Here is a 13,971-nt window from a genome sequence, read left to right as displayed (position 1 = left end):
AAAAGTATACTTTCTTTTTAAACAAGCTTTCAACATAAATTGATCTTTAATTTCAGGTAAGTTGTTGTCTATTTATTTCTGACAAGGACAAAGAAATAGATTCTTGGCCAGCGCTTGCCTCTCCTCCCTGCTAGTGTCCTTGAACAAATAATAAACTGAATGGAATAAATATTATAAGTCAGGTCACTATTACACCTCCATCTGCCCCAACCACAACCCACATACACATACAGAGTTTGCTGAAGAAAAGTACACTAACGCACAGAACAGGGAACACCACGAATCTGATGCTTCAGAAGAGAATCACAAGGAGAAAGCCTCCTTATGCTGACAATACAGAATCAGAACCGTTTCCTTTTCCTCAATTTTGAAACAGGTCAGAATTAAAGTGTTACTAGCTTGTGCATTACTCAGAAGAATACATCACTCACCAGATCCAACAACATTCAGAAAGGTGTTTTTTAATTTTAGGAATTATCTGGTTTGAAAAAAACAATGCAAAGGGATCTATTTACTTCCCTCTTTTCATGTGAACCAGGGACCTCTAATCACCATGCACTAACACACCGAACAAGGCAGACAATTCAATCAAGTTCACCTTTGGATGGTCCATGTGATGATGGCAGAACACAGAACTGAAAGAAGTCTCTACAAATTCCCATTCAGGTAGCAAATAACCTATCAGTTTAGAAAGTTTTATAAAAATATAAACTGTGAAATCTGTTAAGATGAGCTGAAACTAATAAAAAAAAACACTGTAAAAATAGAAACAGTAATAAAAAGACATGGAAAATGTATGCTTTATTCATTAAAAAAAAAACAAAACAGGAGAAAGAAGTTAGAAACTCAGAATAAAACGGAAGAAAGAAAGAACTATAATCTTTTTCTTAACTCTATGGCCTGACCAGAATCAAACTGTTTTAACCATGGAAGATCTAGTCTTTCTAGGATCAGTGTGTCATTTATCAGACAATCAAATAGATTGTCAATACATCCCTTGAGTGGCTGTTTTAGTCACTGATTTAAATTAATTATCCTTCAGATTGCTATGTGGCTGTATGATCATATAATTACATATTTTCTCTCTAAATAAAATATAAGCATTTTTAGAACATAGCCAGCATATAGCACAAAAGCCTTTAATGAAGCAACAAAAGTAACAGCTTCCTATTTGCAATTATGGCGCCAAAACTTCCAAGTGTTTAATATTTGCTATTTAATGTCTTTGGAAGTGGCTGAACTGTAAGTTTTTTCTGTTTTTTTTTTTTTAAAGATTTTTATTAATATTATTATTTATACAGTATTCTGCCTGCATGTGTGCCTGCAGGCCAGAAGAGGGCACCAGATCTCATTATAGATGGTTATGAGCCATCATGTAGTTGCTGGGAGTTAAACTCAGAACCTTTGGAAGAACAGCCAGTCCAAGTTTTTTCTAACGGGCTCTCTACTTAAAATAGACTTTTTTTTTTTTTTTTTGCAGGAGACAGAGGATGTCAGAATGCCAGTTAATACACTGGGTGGAAATGGGTGCAACTCCTTTACTTTGGTCCCCAAATCTCATGGTTATGCAAGGTAAGTGGCTTTCTGTAACAAAAAGACTATAAAATGGAAGACTACCTATCTATGCAAAAAACTTAAGGACTGGATATGGCCAATGAAGGTATGCAAGGCCAACATCTATCAACATCATTAGTGCTGCACTGTTGGTACCTCATCTGTCCAATCTACCCATAAGTCTGATGACCATAACAGAAGGCAGCAAGAGCTATGGATGTTTTGTCTGTTGTTTTCCTGGGAAACAGTTAATTCCTAGAGAGATTAACAGAAATAATGTTAACAATCTCTCCTTTATTTTTACTAGTTTAAATTACTGGGCATAGCATATCCTTGTTTTAGAAGATGAAACGCAGTTGCTAGGTGGTGGTGGCACACGCCTTTAATTCCAGCACTTGGGAGGCAGAGGCAGGCAGATCTAAGGCCATCCTGCTCTACAGAGTGAGTTCCAGGACAGCTGAGGCTATACAGAAAAACCCTGTCTTGAAAAACTAACAAAGAAATAAATAAAAAATGTAAAATAAAAATAGAAGATGAAATGTGATCTTTGACAATGCATTAAGGGTTGCAGTTCTAGGAGCTCACTCACGACTTAACTATGTTCTAGTTTCCTTTGACCTGTTTTAGCGGTTCAAGTCTCACTCATCAGTCAATGGTTGCCATACCTTACTTTCCAGCATATCTTCCTATTAGAAGCATTAACTATGCTTCTATGTCTAGGCTTTATCAACAAATAAGCAGGCCAACTGGGAAAAAAGCCAAAGCCTTCTGTTGGAAATCTTTCAAAGTAGAGCTTTGCATTTAATAAAGTATGTCTGAGTAATATAAAAAATAAACTAAGATATTAGATTCATGGCAGCCTTCAAAATCCAGAGGAGGCTTGGGTCTACTGCCCATCAGATTCATTCTATTTTCATCTGCCCTCATTCCTTAACATAGCCCTACTCTTCCTCAAGTACTGCCAAAGACACACAGGCACTAGCTGTATTCTGCCTAAAGCATTATATATTCCCTTTTCTTGGTATCCCCAGCATTTAGTCAGCCAGTCCTCTCATTATGCTACCATGATTCTCAAACACTTAGTTGCTACCTAAATTCTTTTGTACCTAGATGTGAAAGACCCAGTTGTATGTATGAATCCTTTCTTCCAAAACACAAATGAAACCGAAATCCACAAGAATCCAAGTCCTGACAACAATGATGTTTTAAAAGTTGGTAGAGGCCAACCTAAAAAATGAAGGACCCCAGTTCTAACCGGTCATTTCCATTCTCCAACAGTTATTAAGTACTTCCATGTGTGCACAGCTCAGCTGCCTTTTGCAAGAAGTTACTCTTTCTCAGTATCAAGTTGGCCTTTTTTACCTCCTCTAACAGTTTCCTTTCTCAAACTAGATTCTTTCCCAATGATCCGAACCTTTGTAAGTTGTCTCCATTCAGCTAACTTCCTCTATCATTAGTATTTCCTAACCTGAACTGGGTTGCAAACTCCTGTTTGATAGTGATTTTATAACTACCACCAACAGTAGTTCCCCAGTCACATTCTGACAGACATTTAAGGTGTGTGGATCTCTGGGCAAATACTGTAAAATTTTATGTTTCAGAACTACTTGAAAAACTTAACAGATAAGTTGTTGGGCTAAAAAATATGCAATTCTAAGAGTTTCTTAGATGATACTTATCCTGATGGTTCATATATCATTCTCAATGAACTACTCAGCACCTCTGTGAATCTGATGAAGGAAGGCTATGAAGAAATGCACTGTACATATGCAATTCTATGTAACTTCAAAGGATCCTGGGTGTTCAATTGCAACTACTCTCCCTTCTGTATTTCATTCTAAGAATGTTTAAGATTTTTTCTGACTTGTTATTAGGAAGCACTCGTTACAATAATGATGAAACTCAGTGTAAACATCAAGTAAACATGACGTAAACTCAGTGTAAACATGAAGGAGTGCTTGACAGTGGAAAGTCAGTTTTGTCCAATACGCTGTCCTCTTCAGTCTTGGGGTCCCCTTCACAGATGTGTGCTATTTTTCCATATACCTGATTTAATTCTTACAAACAACAAACTCATCATTTATCATTTAAAAGGCTCTTTAGTGGCTCAAACAAAACCTTTTAGGCGAAGACATGGTCTGTTAGAAAGAACGTAAGTGTAAATAACATCTTCACTGTCAATGACAGAGCAGCACTGAAATCCTGATGTCAAGACAACCACCTGGGGGTATCATAAACAAACCATTTCTCCCTCCCAGACCAAAGTCATATGAACCCTCTCTAAGAAAAGAAAGAGAAAGTGGTTCTCTATTTAAAAACAGTGGCTCTAATTTATAATAAAGAATTTAAATAGCAGAGAGAATAAATGTTAAAATATGAAAATGAATGTAGAACTCAAGAATTTCTACAATGCCTTCAAGACACGTTTTGTGTGTGTGTGTGTATAGATATATATATGTATATATAAACTCTAATCAGCCATCATTATTCACGTATAGTTCCTTATATATACTCAGCAGACATGTATTCAATTTTACTCAGTATCAACTTCTTAATAGTCCTATTCTTTCATTCCCTTCTTTACTTCCTTCTACAGTTTTCAACATTCCAAAATTGACTAAAAAATAAAAAAATAAACAATTAAATTATAAATTATTTTCTTTCCCCAAATGGCTCATATAAAAATACATGTTGTCAACACAGAAAAATATTTTTGAAGTTCCTTCTATGTATTTCCTCAATGAGCAGTCAGAATCCATTAAATTCATATTTAATCTATTCATTATAACACATTTTAGGACTCAGCAATTACAAACATAGGAGGATTATGTGTGTTTTAACTTTTCCATATCTATTAGATATTCCTTTCTCAAAGTATAATTCTATCAGGCTATAGTTATTCCAAGAGCTCTTAACTGAATGTGAGAAAATGAATGAATATATAGAATGTGTATCAGAAATACTTCCAAATCTAGACTTTCTAGACTGTCTAAACACCGTGTAATTTCAACGGAGCATACCTCTTGCAGAAGACGTGGATCTACACAATCACCATCATCATTAAACATTGATTCCCAGCTTTCCTCCACAGCAATATTTCCTTGTTCATGAGAAGGGTCTGGTGTTTTTAGAGCTACGGATGATTCCAGAGGTGATTCTCTATCAGAAAACGATACACCACACACTGTACTCTCTGAATCATCTTCCTCTTTTGTTTTAAACTCTTCAGCAGTTCTTAGTTTAAGCAATGCCTCTGTTATCTCCTCAGTAGTCTCCAGATCACTGCCCAAGGCACTCTCCAAAAGTACTTCTGTCCTATTTGACACACTCAGCTCAGAGTCCAAAGCAGTGGTACAATTGCTATCAGCAATCTTCTTTATGAGTAAAGAGGAAGCACAATCTGACATATTCTCTATCAACTTTCCTGTTGACTCTGTAAAACCAGATGCAATACTCTCAGCATAAATATCTGAGCAGGCAGTCAGGCTGCTAATGTTTTTAGAGTCATTCTCACTTTTAGCTGCATCAAGAGGGGCTACATCTGTAATCATTTCTATGTAATCTGAGAAATTACTTGTATTGTCACTACTCTCATCAGAACCTCTAACTGAAACTCTCCAAGGGCTGCCTGCAGTTACATGACCACAAACTGTACCTGCAATGTCCACCACACATGCCTTGCTAGTAGTAGTGTCACATACATTCTGAAATCCACTGTCTGTGTCGATTTCATGAACAGTGGTATCAGAAGGTTCATTCTTCATACATAACTCATCAGCAGAGCTGTTACTGTCACATTCTCTAGTCACTGTTGGGTCAATAATGTCATTTGTGCTCTCTAATTTGCTGACTATAACCATTTTAGGAGAAACGTTACCCACAGGCCCAGGAATGGAATCTACATCTTTCTGACCCAAGACAGACTCTCTACTGTTGACTGTATCCTTACTTTCAACTTCAAAGTCTAAAAAAGTTGGATCAACATCATCATCTGGACTTCCAGGAACAGACACTGCACAGATGCTCCCAGGCCTGTGCTTTGTCACTCCATCAGATGTTCCCACACTGTATGGTGCAGTTTCGGAATCAGAACTTGGCATTGCTGGTATAGCCATACCCTCTGGTTTCAGCATAGTGGTGACAACTTGAGGAAATTGGGAGACTAACTCCATAACTTTGGCCTCGGTTTCAATTCTGCTTTCCAAATTTCTATTTACAAAAGTTTCCCCACTGAAATCACAAAGTTCCACATTCTGGATTGGTCTGTTTGGAACCTGAGCAGCACTGTCTTCTGAGCAAGAGGACAATGGATGCAACCCCTGCTGTCCTGTCACTCCCGCAGTGTGAACTTCTAAACACTCCATTTCCTTTGGTTTAAAAAGTCTTCTTAAAGGTATGTTAGATATAATCACAGCATTGGAGGCTCTGTGTTGATGTTGTTGGGCTGAGGCTTCTTTGGATTCTTCAGTTTCTCTGTTAGAACAAACCTTATCTTTACTCTTTTTCTGAAGGCACCCATCTTTCCTTAATTTTGATGAAGATCTCTTTCCTTCCCTCCAGTCACACTCCTTTCTATCAGAATGACCACTTAGTCTTTGAGATTCAGGTTTATTTCCAGAGATCTTCTGGGGAACACAAGCTTCCTTCTGTTCTTTGACCACAAAGGCAGGAGGCCTACTGCTTTCCTCCTTGTCACCTGACTTGAGGACTGTTATGGTTCTTCGAGCTTTAGGTATATAAAGTGCCATGTCAGGTCTTCTGGTTCGAACTCTGCATCTCTCTGCTTCTTGCTGCATGGCACCACTTCAATCTGAAAGAAAATGAAAGTTTTAATAACAAAAAACAAAGAAAATGTGAAGAATGGGTAGAGGCCTTCTAATCTATTCTATAACAATCACTGACTTAAAAAAAAAAAGAACTCTGACATAAAATACTAATGCACTCATAATGGCAATAAGGAAAGTAAATTCCCAAACCCTCATGAGATCATGGATTTTAGCAAGACACTGTTTCTTTCTATTTTCAAAACCACTTACCCCTACATACCAAGTTTCCTGTTTTCAAACAAGTAACTTTGACTTAGTTTGAATTTAAAAACAGACTGTGAGAACAGTGAAGGCTATTAAGTCCTCATAAATAACTATCTCCATATTCTGAAGTAATTTTTACTATGACGAGTATATTCAAGGAGAACCTCAAAAGCCACACTTGCCAGCATAAATAAATACACACACACACACAGTGACTTGAGCGTCAGCTATACAATAAAACAACTGATTGAGGAATTCTTCCTAGAAAACAGTACATATGAATCATGATTTTGCTGGAAAGGGTGTGTGTGTGTGTGTGTGTGTGTGTGTCACACTGAACCTTGTAAATATGCACATTCCTTTGTGTCAACAAAACAAAAATACCCTTTTATCTTTTTTAAATTTTAGGTTAACCATCCTTGATCTAAAAACACAAATTTCAAAATATAAAACGTTTGGAGTAATATGTTAGCACTCAGTATTGGGTTTCGGAGCTTTCACACTTGTTTTTGGATCAGCAATACCAACATTTTAGAAATACAAAAACCCCACAAACCCCTGAAGTCAGAAACCCTTTTACCGCTAAGCATTTCAGATAAAGGAAACCCAGTTGTGATACTACTCACATAAGTGACCTACACTAAGTTTTCTCTACTTCCAGCAGTAATAAAATAGATCTAAGCAGGAAGGAGGAGGGTGGGGACCAGGAAAACCATAAGCCAACTCACTGGCAATCCCTGACAACCTCCTCCATGGTTTGTCAACAAAATTTAACAGAAATTTAAGAAAGATTAAATAAATCTTTACCCACTTTACTAACTACAAGGAAGCATGCTAGGCACATTGTATTATCACTGTAATTTTCAAACTAGTGCTGTGAAGTGTGAAGAACTTAGGACAGGGAAAAGGGCCACATATAACAAACCCATATACACCCTCTAGCATTTTATATATTTTAGTATATATTTAGTATAAATTTTTAGAGAGATATGAAGAAGAAAGAGGAAAAGCTTGTCACTCCTGTTCACTCTCTCTCAGATTCCTAAAGTCACCTGATCCATAATATTCTTTATTGAAGACACTCTTTTATGGCAGGTTTTTTTTTTTTTTTTTTTTTTTTGTCTGTTTGTTTTGTTTGTTTTTTTAAGACTAAAAATATAACACAACCAAGTATCTCCAGTGGTGTTTTTATTTCTGGGTTGCCTTTTTTTTTTTTTTAAAGATGACACAGAGGCTCACTATGTATGCTAAGCTGGCCTAGAACTTGTTATACAGTCAAGTCTGACCTTGAATTCAAGATTCCCATGCTTCAGCCTCTCCAGTGAAGCCTTCTGAATACATCTGGCCTCTCTTCTTTTAATAATGTTATAGTATTTAGTTAATTGTGTGTGTGTATGTGTTTGTGCGCGCGCGCTTGCGTGCTTGCGTGCTTATGAGCATGAGCCACTGTGCCATGTGGAGGTCAGAGGACACTTTGACAGGAATTGGTTCTCTCCATGCATAATGTGAATCCTGGGATTTGAACTCAGATTGCCACGGTTGGCAGCTAACACCTTTACTTGCTGAGCCAATTCCCTTTGCTATTTTGAACTCTTAATATCTGGCCCAACAGTGTTCATAGATTTTTTATTTTTCTGTTTGTGGAAGAACATGATTTTTAAAATATATTATTTTTTGTGTGTATATCTGTATATACACACATGAACACCACAACATGCATGTGGAGGTCAGAGTTGGTTCTTTCCTTCCAAAATATGAATACTGTCAGTCTTGGCAAAAAGCACCTTTACCCACTGAGCCATTTTGCTGGCCTAAGAATATGATTTTATTAGTGAGCCAGATTTTAAGAAGGTCTAAGTTTCCACTTGAAAAGATGCAATTAACACACTGTGACTCAATTTCAATAAGTAAAGCACCTATCAATATGTACCTGGGCAAACTTCTGGGTAGAAGTGGGCAGGTGTGGATTAGCTGAAATAACTTGTAAATTGCTTCAACTGATTAAATAACAGAAGTAATGACAATGAGCAGAAGTGAATTTACAAGGAGAGGGTATTGAAGGAACAATATGGACTTACATCCCACAGCCTTTTCAAATTTAACATTTCATATGGCAATCAGATACAGATGTAAAACAAAAAGTACCAAAGAAATGTTCAATTGCCATGAAACTTGATGGGCTTAATAAAGAGCAAAAAATGATAAAATTACAATTCATCATTTCTAGGATATAAAGTGAAATACTAAAAGCAACATGAAGGCAACAAAAATAAACACATAATATGTTTGGATTTTAAAAAAAAATCTAGGGGGCTGGAGAGATAGCTCAGCAGTTAAGAGCACTGGCTGCTCTTCCAAAGGACCTAGGTTCAAATCTCAGCACCCACATGACAGTTCAAAATTGTCTATAATTCCAGTTCCAGAGGATATGACACCCTCACACACACATACATGGAATACATGGAAGGCAAAACACTGATGTAAATAAAATAAATAGTATTTTTAAAAATCTAATAGAAAATTTACTTTTGTAAAATCTATCCAAAGAATTATCTGAAGGCTTCTATTACAGCCACAAGGTAAAAAAAAAAAAAAAAAAAATTGTGATGAGGAAGTTAAAAAAAAAAAAAAAAGCAACACACTCTTAGCATGGAGGAAAAAAAAATGCATGATTAGAAGAACTAAGCAAAGATGTTTCTTGCCAAAGGGAATTAAATGAAGCATCACAGCTAACATTACACCTGAGGACCAGCTGCTCTACATAAGAGACAACATTTGTCTTCCACATTTCTATGTGTCTATGTTTCTTTAGAATCAACTGACAGAAATTAAAGGAAGCAACAGTTTTAACTCAATGAAAGAGAAAACAGAGCAAAGTAAAACAAAATCCTTTATTTCTAGATTTCTCCAATGCTATTATCAGGTAATAATTGTTTCCACTAAAAACTAATACATCTAAATGACTGACATACACTAGAGAAAGCATGTCTATTTACAACAAAGATGGTCTAATTTTAAGCATCTTTCTAAATCATATTACTATCTCTAATCTGTAACTAGACTATTAAGATCCTCAAATTATGTACTTTAAAACTGTACGCTGTAGTGAATGGTTTCGAAAACAATACCTTTTTCTTATGATCATACATCATAATACTAAGTTTTAAATTGAAAAAGCAATTTAATAAACTTATATTGCCTATTTCCTACTTAAATACGAAATTTAATTGGGTCATAACAAGCAATGTGGTGGTAAATTACCAACAAGCTCACCAAGTGCATTTCAGAGTGTTGGTTATTTATATCAATGATATCTACAGTAAGTGACTCCTTTGATCAAGTGGATAACTACTTTGAATGATGGAAGAGTGATTCTTCATTTTTTAAGCTATCCACAATATAGTAAGACATGACACATTTACATTAGTAGTATTTTCATCATTGTAAGTCTAGAGAATCAATATGTAATCAAGCCCTGATTTATGGCATCTGCCAATCTCTGTAAATATTTTTTACTGTGGATAATTTCAAGCTAACAATGTGATATCATTGAACACAGATTTTGGGGAAATCTGTAAAGACATATACTAGTTTTTTAATTGTAATCCCATGTGCCATACTTCATAGATATGGCTATTTAAGCCATCAGTATGCAAAATTCCTAAAATTAATGATCAGCTCTTGGGCAAGTAGGAGATGCTCCAAAACAGAATTTGCTGTGATGTCATTTCAGAATAAGTTACAGAAAAAAAAAAAAAAAAAAAAAAAAAAAGGAGTATCCTCATCCTAAGACTTCAAGATACTGTCAATTTAATTTAATTCAAATTTCACGAAAATTGAAATTTTCATGAACTTCTTTTGGAACGGCAGCCATGACAGTCTTTAACATTGGAAGTATGGTGACCTGCCATATACAATTTAAAGATAAATGTATCTTGGATTAAAAAATTCCTACCCATTTATTGATTGTTGCTCTTCCATGGTGATCAAACAGGATACAAGGGATTATTTCAATTTTCTTGTATCTGTTGAGGCTTGCTTTGTGACCAACTATATAGTCTATTTTGGAGAAGGTTCCATGAGGTGCTGAGAAGAAGGTAAATTCTTTTGTGTTTGGGTGTAAGGTTCTGTAAATGTTTGTTAGGTCCATTTTTCATGACCTTGTTAGAGACATTGTTTCTTTGTTTAATTTCTGTTTTGTTGACCTCTCCTTTGTTGAGAGTGGGGTGTTGAAGTCTCCCACTATTAATGTGTGGGGATCTATGTGTGGTTTAAGTTTTATCAATGTTTTTTTTACAAATATGGGTGCCCTTGTATTTGGGGCATAGATGTTCAGGATTGTGATGCCTTCGTGGTGGAATTTTCGCTTGATGAGTATGAAGTGTCCTTCCCCATCTCTTTTTATTAATTTTGGTTGAAAGTCTATTTTATCAGATATTAGAATGGCTACTCCTGCTTGCTTCTCTGCAATGAAAAATAAGGAAATCATGAAATTTGCAGGTAAATGGTGGGATCTGGAAAGGATCATCCTGAGTGAGCTGTCCCAGAAGCAGAAAGACACACATGGTATATATACTTACTCATATAGACATATAACAAGATAAACCTACTAAAATCTATACCTCTAAAGAAACTAATCAAGAGAGAGGACCCTGACTAAAATGCTCAATCCCCATCCTGAAAGGCAAAGAGGATGGACATCAGAAGAAGAAAACAGGAAACAACCTAGAAATCTGCCACAAAGGACCTCTGAAAGGCTCTGCCCTGCAGACTATCAAAGCAGATGCTGAGACTTATGGCCAACTGTTGGGCAGAGTGCATGGAATCTTATGTAAGAAGTGGGAAACAGTAAGATCTGGAGAGGACAGGAATCCCACAAGGAGAGCAACAGAACCAGAAAATTTGAACACGAGGGTCTTCCCAGAGACTCACACTCCAACCAAGTACAAGGCATGGAGATAACCTAGAACCCTGCACAGATGTAGCCCACGGCAGTTTAGTGTCCAAGCGGGTTCCATAGTAATGGGTAGAGGAACTGCCTCTGACATAATCTGATTGGCCTGCTCTTTGAACACTTCCCCCCTGAGGGGGGAGCAGCCTTACCAGGCCACAGAAGATGACAATGCAGCCACTCCTGATGTGATCTGATAGACTAAGATCAGAAGGAAAGAGAGAAGGACCTCCCCTATCAGTGGACTTGGGGAGGGGCATGCGTGAAGAAGAGGGAGGGAAAGTGGGATTGGGAGGGGATGAGGGAGGGGCTTATGGGGGAATACAAAGTGAATAAAGTGTAATTAATAAAATAAAATTTAAAAAAATTTTCCACCCAGGGGCCTAAGGAGATGACTCAGGCAGTACTACTTTCCATATACACACGAGGATCTGAGTTTAAACTCAAGTACTCATTAAGAAAAAAGTGCTGTGCCTGTGGGCTTGTGCTGCAACCTCCCACAGCCTAGGTAAACAAAGTAAAGTGAGACCTTGTCTAAAATAAAAGGTGGAGTGCCAAAACCTCTGAGGTAAACCTCTGGCCACCACATACAAGCCCATACTCTCACACACAACACTTCCCATCCAGGTGTTTACTCAGAGTATCCGATTTCTTCCACTCAGCTCGTTCCCACACAGTTTAACTTTTTTTTTTTTTTTAAATGTTGAAAGGGATCTTACTAACTTAATTGAGAAAAAGAATTAGTTGGTCTGCATTTTGCAGCTTATTTATTCCAGAAAGATTATCAATATGCAATTCTGTTCAAAATTACATTTTCTAAAGGGGATAAGAAGCCAGATTCCTTTATCATAAGAACAGCCAATTACTAAAATATATCTAAATATATTACTAAATTATTTTCTGTGTAACTTTTGTGCATTGGGACTGTACTTATTTTAGCACCTTTCTAACTGCTTCTATTTTTTTAAAGTTCTCTTGAGAAAAAAAAAAAATGTTAGTAACTTCAAGTACCTCTCTGATGTATCTTTTTAAGAGCATAAATAACACAAACAATCCAAGCTTTAACATTTTCACAACAGGTTCACACTGCTTGTCCTGTATCTGTTATCTACACATACACAACTCTTCAAATAATAACAGGGTATGAGCCCTTTAAACACTCACTAGACAAACCATGAACTGACTAGACACAGGATTCTAAAGTTGCTCAGAATATCTAATATTTGAAAGGAATTACCTATGGTCATGCTAACTATGCTTGTAGAACAAATTCTCTAAAGTTCTATTACTTCGTTGTTTCATAAAAATGTATAACTAAACTATATATGTTATCTCAGTTTTTTCTTTTTCTTTTTTTGGCATGAGTATCTCAGATTGGCTGTTGCAAATAAAATGTTTTTGTTTTGGTTCCAGGTGTGGAATGTGGGACTGATTCAGATGGTCCATAGCAGCAGACTATTTGCTTCATGAGGGCTCTGAGAGGAACACTTTGCCAGCTGCAGATAGTTTAAATCTGAGGACTCCTGAGAGAGGATAAATGCCAGAGCCCAGGGAGTACGGGAACTCTGAGAAAGAACAAGGCAGCTCCTGCTTCCCCCTTGATGCTCCTGGTTGCTGTTGTTAAACAAGAAGTTGGAGATCTCCTGAAATGAGGGTTCGGCTGGCTCCAAGGATCCTGACGACCCTAACCAGCAGTAAGGACCTAAGAGAACTGTACCCTTCTCCCACTAATCCTTTCTCTCTCCTGCCTGGTTTTGGGGTATTGAGAAGGATTGGGGTAGAATAGGGAGAAAAAGATAAAATAAATGTAAATAAGTTTGTTTTGTTTTGTTTAAAACTATGTCAACAGTTGGCCCTGAACTCACTATATAGCTTAGACTGGTTTCAAACTCGAAATTCTGTCTCAACCTTTGAGTACTGGAATTACAAATATGTGCCACCATGACTGCCTGTATCAACTTTTTATTAGAAAAATGTTAACTGAAAACCTCAAAGTTATAAAAGTTAAACACACTACAAAAATGTTCATATACCCTTTACCTAATTCACCTACTGTTAACATTTCATCACATGTGTCTTATCATTTGCAATCACACATATCCTTTCTTCTTTCCTACTTCTTTCCCTCCCCAAGGCTGATTTTTATTCCTGAACCTTCTGAGAGAATTTAGCTAAATCTGATGGTTTTAATCTGATCTAGTTTTTTTTTTTATTATGGCTGCAAAATGATGATTTTTTTTCCAACAAGTGCAAATCACTCTACGCTTAGCACTCACGCCATAGCATTTTTCTGAAAACAAAAACAAACTATGCATCTTAACTAATAATACATGCTAAGATTTCCCAGCTTAAAATATAAATATTAAAATCACAGCTGCTGTGGTTGGTCAATACAGGAAATTTCTACCCCCAAAAACATTTTTTGCTAAGTCAAAT

The 13,971-nt window shown here is 36.5% G+C and overlaps 1 protein-coding gene across 3 annotated transcripts in view; it reads right to left on the bottom strand.

Annotated features, from left to right (window-relative positions):
* R3hcc1l (R3H domain and coiled-coil containing 1 like) overlaps nt 1–13,971 on the bottom strand; it is a 76,619-nt gene that overhangs the window by 23,499 nt on the left and 39,149 nt on the right. For all 3 annotated transcript variants that reach the window (XM_055630118.1, XM_055630120.1, XM_055630119.1), the window contains exon 2: nt 4,575–6,364. In XM_055630118.1, the coding sequence (XP_055486093.1) occupies nt 4,575–6,350 (1,776 nt within the window). In that variant the 5' untranslated portion in view covers nt 6,351–6,364. The remainder of the gene's footprint in view (nt 1–4,574; nt 6,365–13,971) is intronic.

The sequence above is a fragment of the Psammomys obesus genome, unplaced genomic scaffold (genome assembly GCF_907164565.1).
Source record: "Psammomys obesus unplaced genomic scaffold, mPsaObe1.curated_primary_1811, whole genome shotgun sequence".
Lineage (NCBI taxonomy): Eukaryota > Metazoa > Chordata > Mammalia > Rodentia > Muridae > Psammomys > Psammomys obesus.
Note: the sequence above shows the minus strand (reverse complement) of the source record. Positions and strands in the feature narration are given on the sequence as shown.